The 23081-nt window shown below is 37.4% G+C and overlaps 2 protein-coding genes, 2 long non-coding RNA genes and 1 other non-coding gene across 5 annotated transcripts; all 5 read left to right on the top strand.

Moving 5' to 3' along the window:
• The first annotated feature begins 852 nt into the window (after nt 1–852).
• On the top strand, nt 853–4423 carry LOC137709312 (B3 domain-containing transcription factor FUS3-like). Its single transcript, XM_068448396.2, has 6 exons — nt 853–1682; nt 3172–3261; nt 3394–3494; nt 3637–3683; nt 3780–3856; nt 3952–4423. Exons 1-6 carry the CDS (start codon nt 1338–1340, stop codon nt 4261–4263), a joined length of 972 nt encoding a protein of 323 aa, XP_068304497.1. The 5' UTR covers nt 853–1337; the 3' UTR covers nt 4264–4423.
• Nucleotides 4424–4636: 213 nt separating this feature from the next.
• Nucleotides 4637–4709, top strand: TRNAK-CUU (transfer RNA lysine (anticodon CUU)). The gene has a single exon. It is a non-coding gene; the product is annotated as a tRNA-Lys (tRNA).
• A 379-nt stretch (nt 4710–5088) lies between these two features.
• Nucleotides 5089–8651, top strand: LOC137707928 (V-type proton ATPase subunit C). Its single transcript, XM_068446871.2, has 11 exons — nt 5089–5354; nt 5463–5531; nt 5771–5898; nt 6007–6106; nt 6457–6524; nt 6613–6754; nt 6951–7067; nt 7273–7398; nt 7762–7845; nt 7930–8009; nt 8191–8651. Exons 1-11 carry the CDS (start codon nt 5241–5243, stop codon nt 8291–8293), a joined length of 1131 nt encoding a protein of 376 aa, XP_068302972.1. The 5' UTR covers nt 5089–5240; the 3' UTR covers nt 8294–8651.
• A 1553-nt stretch (nt 8652–10204) lies between these two features.
• LOC137707435 (uncharacterized) lies at nt 10205–13521 on the top strand. Its single transcript, XR_011064709.2, has 5 exons — nt 10205–10219; nt 10313–11616; nt 11711–11782; nt 12102–12174; nt 13191–13521. It is a non-coding gene; the product is annotated as an uncharacterized LOC137707435 (long non-coding RNA).
• A 7681-nt stretch (nt 13522–21202) lies between these two features.
• On the top strand, nt 21203–22632 carry LOC148689179 (uncharacterized). The gene is made up of 2 exons (XR_015958684.1): nt 21203–21725; nt 21813–22632. It is a non-coding gene; the product is annotated as an uncharacterized LOC148689179 (long non-coding RNA).
• Nucleotides 22633–23081: the final 449 nt, after the last annotated feature.

Here is a 23081-nt window from a genome sequence, read left to right as displayed (position 1 = left end):
GTCGAATTTGATAGCAACCTCTTTGGCTATCAATATATGTCATCGCCACATAGGATATGACACTTCAATTGAAGAATATTAGTTTGATATTTTTTTAATGTTATAACTGATGTGTACATTTTGACATCTCCTTTATAAATGATCTAAGGAAGTCCATCCCCTCTAGCTCATGTCTACACAAAAATCAAAAGTTTAAGTGGAAACGGATGTGGTAATAAATAAAAAGAAATGTGAATCAAATTAAGTGGCGTAAAATCTGGGAATCAGATGGAGCCCAGAGGTCTTCTTATTAGGATCAAGGTAGGTCACTTAAATCAGATAGCCGTAGATTTTGCGAAGTAAAACGATCCGAGCCGTGCGTTTTAATACACTATGCTTGATGTGAATAGTAAGTACAGTAGTCCATGGTATGAGCATCACACCGGAAACTCTCCTTCATCCCTACCACACGTAAAACTCTCTTGGTCGTCTCTGCGCGAGGAGAGAGAGAGAGAGAGAGAGAGAGGGAGAAAGAGGAGGGTGTCTAGTCTGGTTTTCATCACATGAAAGAGAAAGAGAGAAAGTCGGGAAAGAGAGCAGAGAGAGGGATGCCATTGAATTGATTACACAGTTGCATGGGGAGTCAGAACTTTTGCAACACCTGGAGGTTCATCTCAGACCAACATTGCTGTCTTCACCGTCCATCCGTCACTCCTCCGTTGGCCACTCTCCAACTACCACCACCACCCACCTTATCCCCTCCTCCCCCTCCCCCACCATCCCCTCCACACTTCTCAACACTAACCATGGTTTGATATTTAAGTTAACTAGCTAGCTAGGTTTAAATAAAAATAAACAAAACCATGAACGCATATTGCACATTTGTCATCCGACCCAGAACAAGAGGTCCTCTTTTGTAAATTGCGAACACCATAGCTAAACCCTAAACATGACTTTTTCTTCCAAATACCACCGCTTATTAATACATACAACTCCATTTGCACATAAACAATTAAAAATATGTGAAAAAGAGAGCAAAATCATGATATGACTGAATGCAGGCTGCACAAATGTCACTGGAAAATCAAGGGTAGCAGCAGCAGCTTTAATCTCCAAAAACCCTTGCCAAAAATAGCAAAGAAATAAGAAAAATTAAGAAAAAGGTAGCAAATTAAGCTGGGAGTTGCACACACCTCCACAACCACCCACTAGCTAGATATATATTCGTCTCTTTCCAAAGAGATAGCCCACCCATTTCGCGATTGCCGAGCGTCCTTCACAGCCACTGTTTCTGAAATCCAAGGTCCAACCTGTACTAGTAATTTCCTTTGCTTTTTAACACTTTTGCTTTTGGTTTAATGGACCAAACAGCCGCGGCAGCAGCAGCTGTAGGCCTTCGTGAGAAAACCGAGGCCTCTGGCTTGAGGGCAGGTGTTGGGGCTGAGCTCGGCCTTGTCACTGCCAAGGGGAACAAGGATAACGCGGATCACAAGAGTACCTTTCACGGGTCGAATCGGAGCGGGTCGATCCATGACCTTGTCCGTGCTGTGACTAGTTTCGGTGTCCTCAGGAAAAAACGAATGACCAGACAGAGGCGATCCTCCACCATCAACTTTCACGACCTCCCTTCTTTCGCGGCAGCTGCTGCTTCCTCTACCCCCTCGCACGTGCTACCACCGCCCTCCACTCTCCCTCCTGGACGTGTGAGCCTCCTTAATTCCCTCTACCTCTCACGTATATTAGTATTAGTTGCTTATTTGTTCTTCAAAATTTGCCCTTCTTTGTTTCAGTTAAATTTGATTGAATATTTTCCTTATTTATTTAATTATTTTTCTGCGATTTATATGCTCCCTTTTGTTATATAGTTGAAATCTGATGTTTTACTTTTCGGTTCATGTGATCTGACACTGTTCCATCAGATGTATGTAAATTTGTATTTTTTTTCTTTGATTTTCTTCCATTTATTATTATTATTATTGTTGTTATTGTTGTTGTTATCTTGAGATACATTATTGTTATTTTGAGATACAAGGACTATATTGATTTGATTGACCTTTCACATGATCAACTGGCCTGATATAACTGATATATAACCCTTCCACTTACGGTTAATCGATGTGTCAAATTTTTTCAAATGGAGTTTCCGGCTTCCTTGTAAATCTTGTGATTTGGATGAGTAATCAAAGGCAATGTAGATACATAGTTGTATGTTTTTCTTGGGGGAATTTCTTCTTTAAATTATTATCCAATTTTATACTACTTTGTATATGCTGTTGGTTCAATGGAATCGGTCCTCTAATATTTAAGAACTTAATCTATGCGATGGCATTATCAGGTTGGGCATCAACTGTATAAATCTACTAATAGATCGATGTATGTCATCTTACATGACGTATAGAGCAACTTTTACTAATTAATTTGTATGTGTTCAAAAGGAGTCCCCGTAAATCCCGTTCCACTTAGATATAGATTCTAGGTACACTTGATAGTCAGATTTGTCGCATTCGATATGAACATTGTATAATTAAATTAATAACCGTTGGATTGATGAGTTCACCTTTTTTAGTATGTGTTCAAAATGAGTCCCTGTAAATCACATTCCACTTAGATATAGATTATGGGAACACTCCATAGGACAGATTTGTCGCATTCGATATGAACATTGTATAGTTGAATAACCGTAGGATTTATGAGTTCACTTTTTTTAAGTATGTGTTAACTCGAAATGAGTCCCTTTAAATCATGTTCCACTAAAATATAGATGTTGGGAATACTCCACAGTACATAACTTGTCGCATTTGATATGAACATTGTATAGTTGAATAATCGTTGGATTTATGAATTCACCTTTTTTTTAGTTAAAAGACCCTTGAATTGACGATTTCACTTTTTATAGTAATGTTTAATGAGTGAATCATCATTGGATTTATTCGTATTTGATATAGTATCCCTAATCTAGCTTGGATTGTAGATTCTGAAGTTCCTAACTGTGCTAATGCTAATCTTCATTTGATTTTGTTGTCCAAGAAATGACATGATAGAAAAAATTGCACCTTTTTCACTTATTTCAGTTGTTGCAATTTGAGCATATTTATATGCTGTCTTACTGTTTCAAGATAAGTTTGTTCATGCATATCTTTTTTTGCCTTGGTCTGATTTCAATGTTATCATGAATGGATCTTGATGCTTCAGGTAATTGATCCAACACGGCTGCGATTTCTTTTCCAAAAAGAGCTCAAGAATAGTGATGTGAGCCCTCTCAGAAGAATGATACTCCCCAAGGTAATTACTCAATATTTATCGCTTTTGTAAATGGCTATGATATGATTATGAATAGTAGGATGGTGACTAATTTAGATACCAAAGTTTCATATGTATGTATATGACAATGCTGAATCGTTTACTTAATTGCAGAAAGCAGCCGAGGCTCATCTCCCTACCCTCGAATCAAAGGAAGGAATGGCAATCAACATGGATGACATAGATGGTCTGCATGTTTGGAGCTTCAAGTACAGGTTTGATATCTTTAACGAGTTCTGTATTCCTTTCAATCCCAGATCAATTTTCTAGCAATTTATGAATGCATGAAAAAGTCATTTCTTAAGATATTTCTAATGGCAGATCAATCTATGTTTTGTTATTTTTCCAATTAATCAGGTTTTGGCCTAATAACAACAGCCGAATGTATGTACTTGAAAATACTGGTATAAATATCTCCCTTTTTTTCCCTTTTATCAAACATTTGGTTATATATTATATATGTTCAATTATCAGTCTGTTAATGTTGAAATTTTTTTCAGGTGACTTTGTTAATGTACATGGCTTACAGTTTGGAGATTACATCATGGTTTACCAAGATAATCACAACCAGAATTACGTAGGGTGACAAATCATTATACAGTTCATGATGATTTGATCATTATTTAAACAGATACTAATTTAAATTGTTCGTGACCGTACGTGCATTGGCAGGTTATTCAGGCAAGAAAGGCATCTGACCAAGATCATGTATACGGAGACATAAGTGGTATGAACAATGCGGTGAACGACCGCTATATGCAGGAATCTGAGGCTAACAAGTTCAGTTCGAGTTCGTTTTACATGCCGAAAATGGAAGAGGATATGACTGCGGGCATGTCATTTGTGTACGACACCACCACCTTCTCAAACGACTCGCTGCTTGATTTTTTCGGGGGATCAATGATGACAAACTACTCCAGAAATGGGTCTCTGCATGAAAGTTTCGGATCTGTTGAGAACTTGTCTCTTGACGACTTCTATTAAGTTTTAGCATAAACTAATATATATATGCAGCATTAGCATAAATATGTAACCACCTAAGTGAAATGACCAAATGGGTCAGACTCTCGGTTTTTTGAACCTTTTGTATTTTGGTAGCGGATCGCATGCACCAACCAATAAAAGGCAATGACAAGTGTAGAAACTTGTGTTATGTATTGTACTTGTCCAACTTATATATTTATGATACCGTTCAATCTTCTAATAGCCTTGCTTAGAAATTAGGATAATCCAATCAAGTAATGAACTGAAAACATGTGCAATTTACTTAACTGTTGATTACACCATAGTTTCGGTTAAAATGAACTTGATTACAGGCATAACAGATGTACTTTGTTTCTGCTGTAAACAACAAGTTGCCCGTCTAGCTCAGTTGGTAGAGCGCAAGGCTCTTAACCTTGTGGTCGTGGGTTCGAGCCCCACGGTGGGCGCTTTTTTTTGTCTTTCCCGGGTCCCTATGGTACGTGGGACGGGACGAAACAGATTGGGACAAGGCGTTTCGTCCCACGTTTGGTGCGCCTAAAACGGGTGGAACAAGCTGTTCCACGGGACGAGTTTTGAGTGAATTTTCGTTCCACCTCACTCCCTGGAACGACTCATTCCACATCTGTGGAACACAAAATTATAACCTCTCCGTCTCCTTCTTACTCCTTGTTTCCATCCGAGGGCATCTTTGCTCCCGCTCCGTTTCGTTCCGTCCCGTCTGCATACCAAACGATACCTATGGGTTCTTGTGCGGTTTACCGGGTTTTTTTTTATAATATTTTTATATTACTCCTATTAATAAATATATATAATTTTGGTAGGAAAAAAATCAGGAATTAAAACAAGAAAAATAGAAATATACAGAAAATAAGAGGAGGGGGAGCGGCACTCTGCAGAGAGAGAATTGAGGAGTAAGAAGCAAACGCACAGAGGTAGAAGAAGAAGAAGCAGAAGAGAAGGGTGTGCAGATTGATTGAATGGCGAGCAGGTATTGGGTGGTGTCTCTGCCGGCTCAAAACTCGGCGTCGTCTCTATGGAACCGTCTGCAGGAACAAATCTCCAAGCACTCCTTCGACACTCCCCTCTACAGAGTACTTGCTCTTCCTTTCTTCCTTCTGATTCGCTAGATCTGATCTGATTTGCTTTTTCAATTCATTTCTCTTCTTATTCAATTTAATTACCCCTATCACTTTTTGCAGTTCAATATTCCCAATCTCCGTGTTGGAACCCTGGATTCTCTTCTCTCCCTCAGCGACGATCTCTTAAAGGTATTCTCCCATTTTATGTATTAATAAATTTAGAATTCTGAAACTTGTTTGGTAGCTTAATGTATTATTAATTATCTTTTTTCAGTGATAATTTTCAGACACCTTATCTTTATCCGATTGGAATCTCATTGAATAAGAGTGATCTCTTTATCATTGTTGAAATGTAATTTGTAATGCAATTTTGTTTTGCTCCGATCTGCCAATTTAGTTTATATTTTGTGATTTTTGGCAATTTGCAGTCCAACAACTTTGTAGAGGGTGTTTCTCATAAGATCAGGCGCCAGATTGAGGAGCTCGAGAGGGTTTCAGGGGTGGAGAGTAGCGCTCTGACTGTCGATGGAGTCCCTGTCGATTCATACCTCACCAGGTATTAATTCACAGTTCAATGAGATCAATTATGAACTTGAGGTGTGGTGCTTTGGTTTATGTGTGGTCACTGCCTGTGAGTATTGAATTTGGGTTTTTGTTATGGTAGGTTCGTTTGGGATGAAGCCAAGTACCCTACAATGTCGCCTTTGAAGGAGATTGTAGACAGCATTCATGGTCAAGTTGCAAAGATTGAGGATGATCTCAAGGTAATGCTCCACGTTTTTCCTTCAACCTAGTTTCGCCTTTGATGTAATGCAAGTTTTTTGATAAACTTATTGGAGTGATAAACTGTACATACTCCATAAGTTTTAGTCACTAGAAGCATTTATCTGTTGTGATGAGAGGACTCAAGCTGTTGTTGGTAAATGACGCAATTTGTTGAAATAACAAATGATATTTGTTGCTGGAGAAGTGAACTACTATAATTAATGGCTCTCAGTTTCTCCAGACTCACCCCTTAGCAGAAGTTGCATAACTTAATGATAAGTTGAATTTTATATATTTAGTCCGACTCTTTCCCAGAAAAATAAATCACCATTTTATGACTCTTTGTTAGGTTCGAGTAGCCGAGTATAATAATGTCCGCAGTCAATTGAACGCTATCAATCGAAAGCAGAGTGGCAGGTATAATTATTCTTTAACTCTAACGCTTGCAATAGTATGACCGCTTTCATCACGATTCTTGGTTAACAAGTCTCTTGGCGTTTTTCAGTTTAGCAGTCCGTGATCTTTCTGGTTTAGTGAAACCAGAGGACATCATTATTTCAGAACATCTAGTGACTCTCCTTGCAATTGTTCCCAAGTACTCTCAGAAGGACTGGCTATCAAGCTATGAGACCCTGACTAACTATGTGGTATGATTTTCCTCCTCCATAGCTTTTTACTTCAGCTGCTACTAACACACTAGGTTATTGCAGTTGGTTGGAGATAGTTGATGAACTTGTACATCCTATCTTGCAAAGTTTTGCAATAACAGCTAGGACTTAATTTGTTTATGTTTATTGCAGCCTTCTTGTTTCAGTCTTATTAATCATGTCAAGCAATTTGCAGGTTCCAAGGTCATCCAAGAAGTTATTTGAAGATAATGAATATGCTCTTTACACTGTAACACTGTTTAATCGGGTCGCAGATAACTTTAGAACAAGTGCTCGTGAAAAGGGGTTCCAGGTGAGTACTTTTGTTTTTTGTGCATGCTGTTCTGGTCTTCCTAGAAAGTTGCCAAAGTGAATCTCCTTTACAGTTCATGCAATATCAAATCACTGTTCATGATAAATGTAACTGCAGTAGATGATTGGTGCAAATATCCCAATTCCTTTTTTAACCCTCCGAGAAGTTTTATAACTGACTTTTGGTTCTTTATCATGTGGTTCAGATTCGTGATTTTGAATACAGTTCTGAAGCACAAGAAAGTCGAAAGCAGGAGTTAGAAAAATTGGTGCAAGACCAAGAAAATTTAAGAGGCTCCCTTTTGCAGTGGTGCTATACCAGTTATGGGGAGGTAATTTTTGTTTCACACAATTTACTTTCGTCATAGTTATGTCACTGGCCAAGCAATAAAAATGTAGCCAAATTGTGGCAGCTTGGGTTATGTTGTGTTAGTTGGGGTTATTTTTGAATAGTTATGTTGTCTAGTAATCTTAAATCAAAGGTTCCCCTGATGGCCTAATTTAAGTAGCCTGCATGCATAATGCCTGCTGTTTGCTCTCTTTGTCCCTCGGTTACAGTTTTCCAGAATTGTTCTTGGAGGAATTGTTGTACTATTATCATCAACTGTTAATACTATTGTCGTAGCATTTATGCATGCCCTCCTATGACAGATTTTGAAAATTTCAAACAAAATGCACTGATTTCTCGCCTGCAGGTTTTCAGCTCCTGGATGCATTTTTGTGCCGTACGTGTCTTTACAGAGAGCATTTTGAGATATGGTTTACCACCAAATTTCTTGGTAAATAAGTTTCATCTTTTGTCACTGGTTTACCACCATGCACTTACTATTGACTAAATAGTGGATATTGAAATGAAATTTCAGGCATGTGTATTAGCCCCTCCTACAAAAGCTGAGAAGAAAGTGCGTTCAATCCTTGAAGGGTTGTGTGACAGTGGCAACAGGCAAGTCCATAAGCTTTCTTTATGTTTGTTGCACACAAAGGGAGAACCTCACCTCTTCCATAAAACATAACTGACCAATTGTGAGGTTGAAGTCCATACTAAGATACCTTGTGTGATATGTTGTGTGCTTTTAACGCGTCTCTCTTACGTTATGTCCTTGATGTTTTTGTTAACAACGCAGCACCTTCTGGAAAACCGATGATGAAGTCGGCGGAGGGGTGCCTGGTCTAGCAGGTGATGTGGATGCACATCCATATGTTTCGTTCACGATCAATCTTGTTTGAATGGGCGCTTGAATATCCCGTCAGAATCTGAGGATCTTTTTGGACGACAATAACAGTGGACGGGGTACTTGTATATTAGCATTTACAGTTGTATACTTTGTTTATTTATTTATAATTGCTGCTTTGGGATTCCTCGTGAGGGTTCATTGGGATATTAGAGGTGAAATTTATGGGGGATTTTCATCCCTAAACTTGTAGCCTTTTTGTTTTGGTGCTTAGAACTAGGGTAGTTTTTGTGGCTTTGCGTGCTAATATCTGTAGAGCATGCAATCAATAATCGTTTGAAGGATACGATGTGAATAATATCTTTGGGTTTTCTTCCCTTTGACGAGGAAGGTAAGAACTACTTTTTTTACCAGAGGGAATCTTTTTTTTTTTTTTTTTTTTTTCCCCCAATCAAGATAGATTTGCCTACAAACAACAGCATAAACCTCCGGATAGCTGGGGTGAAACATGGAGCGTTTCGGATGTCTAATTGACATTTTTGTGTGGTACACTCATCACTATTAACTTTTTGAAATTACAGATTTGCAGCCAACATCGAATTGATAAAATTCATCCTCTTCAAACCCGAAAGCCTGGCGGAATCAACAGAACCACAAAATTGAAATCTAGACAGAAGCAATGCATGATTGAAAAGTAAATAGCACATACTTTTTCGAGAAAAATGCAAATTTTTTATTTTCGTAAAATATTTTCAATCATGATTAAAAAGTAAAAGCATCTTCAAAGGAGTTGTTAAAATATCTAAATTAGTAATAACGGTAAGAAAAGACATCAACAATGTTTTCTAACCGAGCAGCCAAATTTGATGTGGCAATAACAACAACAAAGCATTTTCCTACTAACTGGGGTCGGTTATATGAATCTTAGAACGCCATTGCACTTGGTTCTGTGTCACATCTTCGGTTAGTTCCAAGTACTCTAAGTCTTTTCTTAGAGTCTCTTCCAAAGTCTTCCTCTACCCCTTCGGCCTTGAACCTATGTCCCATATTCGCATCTTCTAACGGAAACATCAGTAGGCCTTCGTTTCACATGTCTAAACCACTGTAATCGATTTTCTCTCATCTTTCCTTCAATTTCGGCAACTCCTACTTTACCTCGGATATCCTAATTCCTAATCTTATCATTTCTCGTGTGCCCACACATCCAACGAAGCATTCTCATCTCCACTACACCCATTTTATGTACGTGTTGATGCTTCATCGCCTAACATTGTGTGTCATAAAGCATTGCTGACTTTATTGCTGTCCTATAAAATTTTCCTTTAAACTTCAGTGGCATGCGACGATCACATAACACGCTGGATGCACTCTTCCACTTCATCCATCCCACTTGTATTCTATGGTTGATGTCTCCATCCAAGTCTCTATTCTTTTGCACGATAGATCCTAGGGAGCGAAAGCTGTTGCTCTTTGATACTTCATTATCTCCGATCCTCACCCCAAACTCATTTGAGCCTCCATTTACACTGAACTTACACTCCAAATCTTATGTGGTATGACATGAAATAACATTTCTTCCTCTTGCTGCCAAATTTGACAGCAGCTTCAAATATTTTTTTAATTCATTATTAAATGTTTTTTAATTAAATTTTTATCAAATCTCCAACTTTCCTGTCTCACTGGAACCTAAAATCTCACTCGCCTATGAGCCTTCTTCTTCCCTTTCCTGGGAAGCAAACCCAGAAACAAACCTCACGATCTCAACCTCAAACCCAATGTAAAGATTGATGATTTGGCGTTTAAACCTACACGTAAATCTGAAGTGAGCTTGATTTTTGTCATTTATAAGAGCATCGCCGCTTGTCCTTCTCCATTTCACACCGTAGCTCAGACAAAAGCTCTCGAATGTTCATTGCAATCCCGAAAAAGAAAGTCCATGGAGTCCATCACCACACCTGCAAACGAAGTTGCAGGCCTAAAGGTAAAATATGCTCCTCCCTTCTTCGCCATGGTCTTCATAGTTGGATATTTTTCTTTGCAATGGAAATTAGTTTGTGTTCTCGTCTGTGCACAGGATTCTCTCTCCCGTTCCACAGTTCCTCTCATCTTTCTCCTTCCCCTCTCCTTCATTTCCACAATATCTTGGAATCAGCCGATTTTAAAACGAAACGAGAAAGAAGACTAGGACGAGCACCGCTATGTCTAGCGGAAGTTGCATCAATCTTGCGAATCCAGATCCATTAAAATATAAATATCAATTTTTTCCCTACAGCAATCCTTTTGTTTTACTTTTTCTTTTAAATTTATCATCAACGAAACGAGAAAAAAAAAAAAGAGATTGAGAGAATGATGGAGAAGAGAAGCAGGTGGATATACAAAGTTTCAGAAGAGAGAGAGAGAAGATAATCAGGAATAGTCCAGAAAGAAGGGCTGGGCTTCGTTTCGAGTTTAAAAAATAAAAAAATAAAAAGAAAACAAAATAATGTAATAAAATAATAATTTAATTTAATATATCAAAAGGAGAACGAAACTTAAAAAAATATCAAAACGCCACGTAAACTGTTAAATTCAAATTTTATATTTAAAATTTGATATCTCATTTGAAGATGTTTTAATTTTATCATGCATTTAAAACCAATTTTATCATCTATCAAGCCACAAATAAACTTTTAATAAATATTTAAACCGAAAAACTGAATATTAAATAGACAAAAATTGTAATGCGACACAAAATATTGCCGAAACGGCACTCCAACTACACAAATATCAACAGAAAAAATTTTACATAAATTTTCAAAACCTTGTGCGTCACAATCCGTTTCTAATTTTTATTGTAAAATAGTTCCGCTGACTATGAAGGCACCAAAATACTCCTAAAAAAGGTAAATTTCATCTTTTGGGACCTTCAAGCTCAAGACACCTGGTTGATAATATTTTATTTTATTTAAATAATCAGATTTAAATTCATTAGTTTGGAATCTTTGGATGATAAAGTTAAAAAGGGCAATTTGGTAAATCCGAGTTGAACTTTCTATAAGCCAAATTGCTTCGTTTCTTTGTTCTTCTCTTCGTGCGGAACCAGCAGCAGCAAAGCTGCTGTTCTTGTTTTTCCTCTCCTTTGCCCTCCTAACCTTCAATCACCATATCTTTTTCATTCGGACACCTATTTCGACTAATCTTTTATCAAAATTCATGCCGTCGTCTCGCCCAACACTTTTGTCACCTTTGAATCTCTGAACAACCACTGCACCAGGCAGATTGAAGGCGAGGAAATAAGTCACCTTCACTGGAAAGTTCGAATTTCCGGCCAAGCCGACGGGAAATGGGTCTCGGCCCAACAGATAAAGTTGATCCTCTCCTCACGGGCTTTCTACCTATGTAAGTGGGTTTATTTGATTTCAACTTTTGGGTTCTGAAGAATTTTCGAAATTCAAGGTTTTAATTCTAATTGTGGTTGTTTGTTGAATTGTAGACTCGATTTGTTGGCTGGACGAGGAATCGAAGCTCAGCTGCAAGTTAGGACATGAATACGGACGAATTTTGGGTAAAATACGAAAAACCCTAGTCCCTTTTATTTTGGGTTTAACAACTAGGTTTAGTAAATGGTGTACTTTGCTGTGTTGTTGGGAAATTAAGTAATTCTTAGAAGTTGCGGTCTAGTGTGGAAGTGGGTAGGTTATGTGTTGAAATATTCTCGACATTACTAAGGTTTTCGTGTGGTTTTGATGATGGGGTCTGTATGCTAGAAATTGTGAGCGAAGAATTACATTAATTTGAGATTAGAAGACCGAGTCATTAGAATCTGTCCATGTTAAATTACCTTTACATCTTGAATGCTTTCTGAGTGAAAATGGCTTGTGTAGGTGCAAGGTCTTTCAGACAGTCTAGACACTTAAGAGAGCATCCTCCTCACGACGAGGACAGAGCGGAGTTCCTGTGAGTGGACTTTGTCTTCACAAAATGGTTTCCTTATATTTCTATATAATCACAAATGATTTCAAATGGTTTTGACTATAATTATGATCATGCCTATATCTGGTTTTCTTATATATCTATATATAATTACAAATGATTTTGAATGGTTTTGACTACACTTGTGATCAAGTCTATACGTGGTTTACTGTTGATTATGGTTGATACTTGATACTTCATACTTGAGAATTATGGTTTTATTTTGGATATGCAAACTATTGTGGGAATTTGGTTTTATGAGATGATGGTTTCACTAATAGGCATGATCATGCATAATCCACCTCATTGGATTTATGATCTTATACACCACTTGGTATACATGTACTTATGTTTTAGTATCTTTCTCCTACATCCATAGAATACATTATTGTCATGACATTCATTATGTGTTAAAGTCCCATAGTTGAGTCAGAGGGCCAACTCCATTCATATTTGGGTTAGAGTCATCAAGGTGGGTTAGAGTCCCAACTTATTCACATTTTGGGTTAGAGTGCCAACTTATTCATATTATGGGTTAAAGTCCCAATTCGTTTCTTATTATGGGTTCAATTCTCTACATTTCCAGTTAGAGTCCCAACTTATTCATATTATCGGTTAAAGTCCCAATTCGTTTCTTATTATGGGTTCAATTGTCTACATTTCCAGTTAGAGTCCCGGCAAGGTACATATCATTTGCGTTTGAGTTCCAACTTAGGCATGTGATTTGCATTACCATTGGTGTAAGTGTTGGTTTGGATTATTATGATTATGATGTTGCTTTATGATGATGGTGATTTACGAATTTGGAACTACAAGATATGGTATTTGAGATACATGATGATTTCTACAGATTTTGTAGTATTTATCTATGTGTGTATATATGTAATATTATTTCTCATATACACGGAGTTTCAACAAGGGTTTAATGTTAAAAAAGGGAAATATTTTAGAAAACTTCCATTTTGTCTACTAACACTTTTCTTGTTTATCGCCCCCTTCAGGACCTAGTGGCGAAGATCTGGTGGATGTCGTGGACTAGTTGACAGCTCTGACACACTTCCAAAATGTAAGGAGCCTTACCCTTGTCATAGAATTTTTGTAATAAATCCATCTATGCATGGATAAAGCATCTAGAATTTCTTTTGAATACTTTAACTTCTGCATGCACATTAGTACTTATGCTCTGAACTATGAACATGCTTGAAGTGGAGGGCCTGAGACCCATTAGGTGTGGCCTTTTAGGGATGTTTTGTTGTGAAATATTTGTGAACTATTATGTATGCAGGTTGGTTTTAATCATATTTTAAGGCAAACTACATCAAAATTTTGAAAGGCCCTACTTGAATTTTTAAGTCTTATCCTTTATGCATGTTTTGGCTTGCATCACCTTACAGGTGTTCGCCAAACGACTTGATTCAGATGGATATCCGGGTCGAGACGTGTTTGAGAGAGCATAGCTTTAGGAATCCTGAAATCATGCACCTTATAGTGTCGTATGGCCAAAATAATCTTATGTTTTATTGCCAGAGCAATGCCATCTTGACGTTAAACAGTCACTCCACCATATAGTTTTCCTGGCTTAGATCAATTAAGGATGCTACTGCATAGGGCTTTCAGAGTGTTAGGATGGTAGTCGTACCTTCCCTGAGATAACACGTAGGATGGGAGCACTAACCCTTGATGGGGCAGGTGATGGAGATCAGCAAAGAATTGGTTGGAGGAAATGGAGCACCTCTTGTGAACCATGAATAACTGCCTTGAGAAGTATTGGGTTTCCACAACCACAATTTTCCTCATGGAGAGTGCAAGATCTCGGTGGAATGTTGAAATGCGTATGCTTCCCTGAAACATTATGGTTTCAAAACTAATTTCAAAGTCAGGTTCTTTTCTCCGGAGTTCAATAACCACAAAAAAAAATGAAGAAGAGAATTTTTGGATCTCCAACAAGGAAATATGAGTGTCGGAGTATGAGAGGAAGTACAGTGAACTCCCAAAGTATTGCCTTGCCATAGAAAAAGACCCAGATGAGTAGCTTACTCATTTCATATTGAACTTAATGAGTACATTAGAATGGCTGCCGCATCCAATCCTTGTTGGACTTACAATGAGGAATTTCAGGTGGCCTTGAGAATAGAAGCTTTTGCTAATCTTGATGTTGGTAGTAGTAGCTACAATTGATCTGGGTCCAGACAACGAGGCAGATTTTCAGTGGGAGGTTTGAGAGACCGTTGACCATTCAAGAAGAGTGGACAAAGCTCTGCTTCTTCTAGTGGCAGTTCTAGCACTAACACTCCACGATCTGGAGGGAGGTTGTCTGGTAGTTCTCATTTCTCTAATAGCAGTCTGGTGGTACTGCTAGTAGTGCAAGTCGTCTGTATTGTCGACGATCTAGACAACACCAAGATGGTGATTGTAGACGGGGCATTTCTCAATATCACACGTGTGGTTAGATAAATAATTGGTGGCGAGAATATCCCTTAATGAAACATGAAAAGAGTATGGGCTCTATACAAGTTCAGCGAGCATACTATAATGCAGGTACGCAACAACATAAGTATCGACATATCAAAGTATTGGAGTAGAGCATCTAGTAGCATGGCCTAGTATAGTTAGTTAGGTGTGGCAGTCAGCCCCAGAGGAGTCGAGGGGGCCGCACAGGTTGATAGGCAGGTTGGAGATTGTACAACCTAATCCAGCAGGATGCGTAGACCAACCAATGTCATTATGGGTACGTTAAATGCTTTTAGATACTTAGCTAGAGTTTTAATTGATCCTGGTGTCACACATTCGGTTATTTCGCTGATGTTTGCTCGAAAAGTTAATCCATAAGCAACAACTCTTGGATTTGAATTCCCATTCAAGGGTTGTCCAGTTTTCATCAGTGATGAGCTGGTGGAGGTTGTTTTCATTCATTTGATTATTCTTGACATTGACCTTAGTCTAGAAATGGGTTGGTAATCTAAAAATTATTCCTTGGTGGGCTGTTACACTTAGGAAGTCACTCTTAGGACACTTGGGAGATCATACATAATTTTTTAGGGCGAGAGAAGAATTCTTCAGAACAGTATAATTTCAGCACTGAGAGCAAATAAGCTTTTGGGAAAAGGTTGTGAGGGACATTTGACTCGTGTAGTGATGAAGGAAGATTCTCCTGTTAGAGTTGAGGATGTTCCTATTGTCAACGAACCCCGATGTATTTCCTGAGGATGTACTTTGGTTGCTGCGAGAGAGAAGTTGAGTTCACCGTTGACTTGGTTCCAAGCACTGATCCCATGTCTTTAGCACCATATCGAATGACTCTAGCTAAGTAGAGAAAGTTGAAAACTCAACTTCAGGACTTGATAGATAAGGGGTTTATTCAACCTAGCACTTCACCTTAGGGTGCTCTTTTTCTCTTTGTAAAGAAGAAGGGTGAGAGTATGAGTTTGTGTATTGATTGGAGCCAACTCTATAGGTGATAGTGAAAAGTTGCTATCCCGTGCCTTGTATTGATGATTTGTTTGATCAACTTAAGAGTGCACATGTATTCTCTAAAATAGATTTAACATCAGGATATCATCAGTTACTTATTAGGAGAAAGGATGTTCCCAAGACAACATTGAGGACTTGCTATGGCACACTGAGTTTCTAGTGATGTCTTTGAGTTGATGAATGCTCTTGTATCATTTATGGATCTAATGAACATGGCATTTAGACCATAGTTGGATCGCTTCGTAATTGTTCATTGAGAAAGGAACAATTATATGCTAAATTCAATAAGTACCAGTTCTGGTTGAGTCATATTAGTTTTCTTGGCCATGTGATTCTAGTTGGGGGAATTTATGATGATCCTTAGAAGGTATCTGCAATTGTAGCTTGGGAGCAACCTAAAAATGTGATTGAAGTTAGAAGTTTTCTTGGTCTAGCTGGATACTAATGGCGCTTTGTGAAGATTTCTTTGCTATAACTTTGCCACTCACAAAGTTGATTAGGAAAAGAGTAAAGTTCATTTGGGATGTAATTTGTGAGAAGTTTCCAGGAGTTGAAATACCATCTCACACATGCACTTGTGTTGGCACTTCCTAATGAGAGTGATGAATTAAGATCTATAATGATGCTCTTTTATAGGGTTTGGGTTGTGTGCTGATGCATCATGGGAGAGTCATTGCATGTGCTTCCAGACAACTTAAATCCCATGAAAAGATTTGTCCCACTCATGACCTGGAGTTAGCTGCAGCGGTATTTGCTTTGAAGATTTGGAGACATTACCTCTACAGAGAAACATGTCTTATCTTCACAAATCACAAAAGCTTCAAGTATGTCTTCACTTGGAAGGAATTGAATATGAGATATATGAGGTGGATGAAGCTGATTAGTGATTACAACTACACCATTGAGTATCATCCTGACAAAGTTGATGTGGTGGTCGACACTCTTAGTTGGAAATCATATTGGCAATTGACATTTGTTTGTGCAATTTATATTCCATTGTTAATAGAGTTAAGGAGCACGTGTGTGATCTTCGTTGTAGATTATCAAGGAGCCTTACTAGCTTATTTTCAGGTTAGACCTGTTCTTACCGATAGAGTTCGAGAAGCTCAAGATGAGGATCCCTAGTGTGTGCAACTAAAGGGGGAAGTCCTTAGTGGAATGAGAACATATCTCATTGTCAGCAAAGATGGGATTTTGATGATGGGTATCAGACTTTTTGTACCAAAGGAGAATGGTGAATTAAAGAAGAGATCCTAATTCAACTTATGTTATGCACGCAGATAGTAGAAAAATGTACCACACTATGAAGCCCTACAACTACCAGTCAGAGACGAAGATGGATATAGCCGAGTATGTGAATCAATGCTTGATTTGTTAACAAGTAAAAGTAGAAAGGCAGAAACCCTCGAGATTATCATAGACTCCTAATTCCATCTTGGAAATGAGAGGATATCACCATGGATTTGGTATATGGGCTACTTACCACTTCCTTGAAATATGATGAGATTTGCATAATTGTTGATCGACTTCCTAAGTGAGCGCACTTTTAGCAGTTGAAAGAACTACAAGTTGAGTAAGCTAGTAGATATATTTATAGACCAGATTATTAGATTCCATGGTCTACCTGTCTCCATTTTTCGGAAAGAGACCCAAGATTCACTTCCGGGTATGGAAAGCATTTCAGGTTGTTATGGGTACAAAGTTACTGTACCCTATGGCCCTTCACCCACGGACATATGGTCAATCAGAAATGATGATCCAAACCTTGGAAGATATGCTGAGAGGATTTGTTCTTCAGTTTAGAGATAATTGGGATAAACACTTGTCATGGATAGAATTTGCCTATAACAGCAGCTATCATTCCAACATTAATATGACACCCTGTGAGGCATTGTATAGGAAAGCGTGCTGAACTCTTCTATGTTGGACATGGGTGGGTGAACAAGTACTTAAGGGGCAAGAGTTGGGTGACGAGTCTAAAGAGAAAATCTAGGTGATTAAATGACACTTAAAAGTTGCCCAAGAAAGGCAGAAGATCACAGTAGACAGGTATTCTAAGGACCGTGAGTATGATGTTGGTGTATTTGTGTTCTTGAAATTGTCACCCTGGAAGGGTGGTGTCAGATGTGGCAAACAGGGTAAGCTAAGCTCCTAATATATTGGTCCTTATGAGATTGTTGAGTGCGTAGGCCCAGTTGCTTATAGGCTAGTTCTGCCACAAACGTTATCTTGGGTGCACGATGTATTCCATGTATCCTTGTTGAGGAAGTACATACCACATAAGTCACATGTGTTGCAGCCCCCAACTAAAGCAGGATTTATGCTAAGGTAGTGATCCTTAATAGGAAAGAGAAGGTTCTGAGGAACAAGGTGATACCTGTAGTGAATGTTCTATGAAGCAATTATGAGGTTTAGGCTACTTGGGAGATTGAGGAGCATATGCATGGTCAATATCCACACTTATCTAGTAGTCTGTTCTAGAAATTTGCATGGTTTTAAAAGACGCTAGACGCTAGTCGGGTGGCAACCTAGCGCCTAGCGCCTAGGCGGGGCCTAGACGGGCTAGGCGGATTTGCATTTTTTAAATAAATTTGTTATATAATATATAAATAAGTGCATATTTACACTTAAAAAACCATGCTTGTATATAAAATTTGAAATAAAAATAAAATGCAAAACATACAAAAATAAATATTTATCATAAACTTTTAGGGTTATTTTTAAGACCATTAAATTTAAGTTATTACTTATTGTTGGGCCTTATTCTTTAAAAAAGATGTTGGGCTTGATATAATTGTCAAAAACTTTTGTAATAAAAAATTCCTTCCAACCTTAGCAAAACATTAGCCGCACCCTCATTTTTCTCTCAAATCTTACATGCACTCTCTTGTATCCCTTTCTCTTCAGCAGATAAACCCTTTCACCTCCATCCCTATTTGCACGATCTCTCTCCCTCTCCTTCTCCATCTCTCGCTTTCTCTCTTTCCCTCCCTTGTCAGATTTCTCAATGAATATGTGATTACTTGGTGTGATCGGATGTGGAAGGCGATAGGGAGAATCGCCTAGCACCACCGCCTAGGAGTGCCCAGGCGGGCGCCTAACAACTCTCCGATTTTGTTAACCGTTTGGCACCCAATCGGGTTGGCACCTCACCGCCTAGCGCCTAGGCTGATTTTTAGAACACTGGAAATTTGGGGTCAAAAATTTCTTCAAAGTTGTAGATTGTTACAGTCCGTCCTCGACTTTTCTTCTAAATTATTATTATTATTTGCAAAATGACCAAAATGCCCCTAAAAGAGTAAATTTCGTCTTTTTGGGACCTTTGAGCTCTAAACACTTGGCGGCTAATATTGTATTTTATTTAAATAGTACTCCTTGTTATGAACGTGTGATCGCAAATAGATTTGGATTCAAGGTTTGAACAATATAGTTACGAATTTTTCAAATTAAAGGGCAATTTGGTAAGTTAGAGGTGAACTTTCTAGAAGTCAAATCGACTATGTTTTTCTTCCCTTCGTGCAGAAGCTACTATTCTTGTTTTTCCTCTGCTTTGCCCTCCTAACCTCAGATCATCATATCTATCATTCGAACACTGATTTCGACTAATCTTATATCAAAATTCAAGCCCTCGTCGAGCGCAACACGTCACCTTTGTATCTCTGAACAACCACTAGACCAGGCAGATTGAAGGTGGGGAAAGAAGTCACCTTCGTTGGAAAAATGGATTTTCCGGCCAAACCTGCGAAAATGGGTGTCGACGAGGAAAGACATCACCTTTGCTAGAAAATTCGATTCGATTATTATGATTATGGTGTTGCTTTATGATGATGGTGATTTACGAATTTGGATACATGATTTTTGGGATTTGAGATACATGAGGATTGCTATGGATTTGTAGTATTTATCCATCTATGTATGTATAGATATGGTATTGTTTCTCATAAATACGGATTTTCAACAAGAGGTTATTATGTTAAAAGAGGGAAATGATTTAGAAAACTTTCTTTTTGTCCACTCACTCTTTTCTTGTTTTGCGTCTCCTTTCGGGACCTAGAGGCAGAGATCTGGTGGATGTCAAAGACTGGCAGATAGCTTTGACACACTTCTACCCTTGTCGTAGAATTTTTGTGACAAATCTATAAAACATCTAGAAATTTCTTTTGAATACTTTAACTGTCGCATGCACATTAGTACTGACGCTCCGAACTAACATACTTGTAGTAGAGGGTCTCAGCCTTTTGGGGATGTTCTGTTGTCAAGTATTTCTGAACTACTTTGTATACAGGTTGGGTTTAATCATATTTTAAGGCCAACTATACCAAAATTTTTACCTATTTTGCGGCGAGGCGAATATGAAAATGAACTATGATTTATTCTGAATTTGCAAAATCGATTTTCAATCGTGAGACACCCACGATTTTTGTCAAAATGTAAATTTTTAATTTTTGTGAAATATTTTCCGTGAGAATTAAAAAAAACCTTATAAGGCATTTGGAAGTGGTTCATGATTATTGAGCAACAAATGTATATTTACTAGAATATTTAAGATGCAAACTAAAACAATAAGTGAAAATATATTAGTGAGGCTCAAAACATTGTTTAAATAGGGTTCCACCCTCAAGAATATCAATGAAAAGTCTTGTTTAATTTTCAAAACTTCACGGTGAGGCAAATGTGAAAATAAATAGTCTAAACGATGATTTATGTACGAATTTGTAAAGCTGACTAAAAACTATGAGTGGGAATCCACCTTTTTGTGTTAAAAATTCTTGAGCATTAAAAAAACATTACAAGACATTAGAAATTGGTTTTATGATTTATTGAGTAACAAATGTATATTTAGTAGAATATTTAAGCCGAAAATAAAGAAAATATATGAAAAATATAGTAGTGTGGCTTAAAACATTGTTAAAATGAGGTTCCACCCTCAAGAATATCAACAGAAGATCTTACTTTAGTTTTTGAAACTTCACGGTGAGGCGAAGGTGAAAATATACAGTTTGAACGATGATTTATATAAATATTTGTAAAACCGACTTAAAATCTTGAGTGTTAACCCATATTTTTTGTGAAAAATGCAAATTTTGTATATTTTCCAAATATTTTCCATGAGCATTAATGAAAACTTTATAACGTATTTGGAAGCAGTTTTATGATTGATTGAATAACAAATATATATTTAGTACAATATTTAAGCTGAAAACTAAAAAAATAAGTGAAAATATGCTAGTGAGACCCAAAACATGTTTAAATCAATGTTCTAAAAAACATTAGGCGTTAGTCAGGCGGAGGGCTAGCGCCTAGGCGGGGTCTAGGCGGATTTAGATAAACTTCTTATATATTTTATGAATTAATTAAATTTAGTATATCAAATGTAAATAATTATTGACTAATATGTTATTTCTTATAGAAGAACATACATATGTGAATATTTTATGTACATATATGATATGCTTGCCTAGGAAATTTTTTTTTTCTCTAAATAATTTATAATTTATATAAGATTTATACACACACACAATATATATATATATAACAAACTTTTTAAAATATAAAAAGCCCACTATGTGGTGGTTTTTATTATTAAAACCATCAACTCGTCCACCACACCTCTGCTCTTTCCCATCACTTGTCCACCTTAGGTGGTTTTTATTATTAAAACCATTAGAGTCCATGGTTTTCGTAATTAAAACCATCAGTTTTGACCTTGGATTTGAGATCCCAGTCCGCATCACTCCATTTGAAATCTCTCTCTCTCTTTCTCTTTCTCTCTCTTTGCACTCTCTCCTCTCATCTTCACACATGACTGCAGAAATTCGCCAGCAACATTTTTTTCTTCCTTCATCTTCAGTTCACAGAGACGCATTGGAAATCGGGATGCTTTTAATTTGGGGTGTCCCGTTTCCTCTTCCTTCACTTCTTCGATTGCTCCGCCCAATTCTCCATTGTCTTCTCCGCCTAATTCCCTATCTTCTTGCCTTGCAACATTTCCCAAAACCTAGTCTAGCGCAGCAAAGGTCCTCGAAAACGTTGCCGGCTCCGGTGAAGAAATCCGAAGAGTTCAGGTCAAAATTTTCATTTTTTTCCAGTAATTGCACTGTTATTCCTTCTATTGGTCTCTGACTCTCTCTCTCGCTCTCTCTTTCTTTCAGATTTTAGGTTGTTGCCCTCATCTTCTACGCTATGTAGTGAAATAGCGACGTGTAATTTTTTGATAGAACGGCCTAGTTCGCCACCGAGACTGCCCAGTCGGCCGCTTAGACATCGCCTAATATCCTTGCCGATTTATTGAACGTTTTTGGAAAAATCGCAGCGGCGGTTCGACGCCTAACGCCTAGGCGGCTGCCTTGACCGCGTTTTAGAACACTGGTTTAAATGGGGTTTCAACCTCAAGGATACCTACGAAAGATCTTACCTTAATTTTCAAAACTTCACGGTTAGGCAAAGGTAAAAATAAATAAATTAAATGATGATTTATGTATGAATTTGCGAAAATGCCTAGAAATTGTGAGTGTTATCACACATTTTTAGTGAAAAATGATTTTTTTTAAATTTTCTTTGAGCATTAAGAACAACTTTATAAGGCATTTGGAAGTGGTTTTATGATTTATTGAGCAACAAATATATATATTTAATAAAATATTTAAGACGAAAACAAAAAAAATAAGTGAAAACTATACTAGAGTTGCCAAAAACATTGTTTAAATGAGGTTATACCCTGAAGAATATAACCGGAAAGTATTACCTTAATTTTCAAAACATGTTGAGGTGAGGTGGAAAACAAATAGATTAAACGATGATTTATGTACGAATTCGCAAAATCGACTAAAAACCATGAGTGTTAACCCACGTTTTTGGGTCAAAAATGCAAATTTTTTATCTTTGTGAAATATTTTTTGTGAGCATTAGGGTAAACATTATAAGGTATTTGGAAGTGGTTTTACGATTTATGGAGTAACAAAAAAAATAAAATTTAGTAGAATATTTAAGTCGAAAATTAAAACAAAATAAGTGAAAAATATACTACTGAGACCCAAAACATTGTTTAAATATGGTTCCACCCTCAAGAATATCAATGGAAAGTCTTTCCTTAATTATCTAAACTTACAGTGAGGTGAATGTGAAAATAAATACATTGAACGATGATTCATATACGAATTTGCAAGATCGACTACAAACTGTGAGTGTTAACCCACATTTTTTTTGTGAAAAATACGAATTTTTTATTATCAGGAAATATCTTTTGTGAGCATTCAGGAAAACTTTCAAAGGCTTTTGGAAGCGATTTTATGATTTATTGAGCGACAAATGTATATTTAGTACAATATTTAAGCCGAAAAAAAAAAGTGAAAAATATACTGGAGATGCCCAAAACATAGTTTAAATGGGGATCCACCCTCAAGAATATCAACGGAAAGTTT

This window comes from Pyrus communis, chromosome 17 (genome assembly GCF_041283825.1).
Source record: "Pyrus communis isolate YQ-2024b chromosome 17, ASM4128382v1, whole genome shotgun sequence".
Lineage (NCBI taxonomy): Eukaryota > Viridiplantae > Streptophyta > Magnoliopsida > Rosales > Rosaceae > Pyrus > Pyrus communis.
Note: the sequence above shows the minus strand (reverse complement) of the source record. Positions and strands in the feature narration are given on the sequence as shown.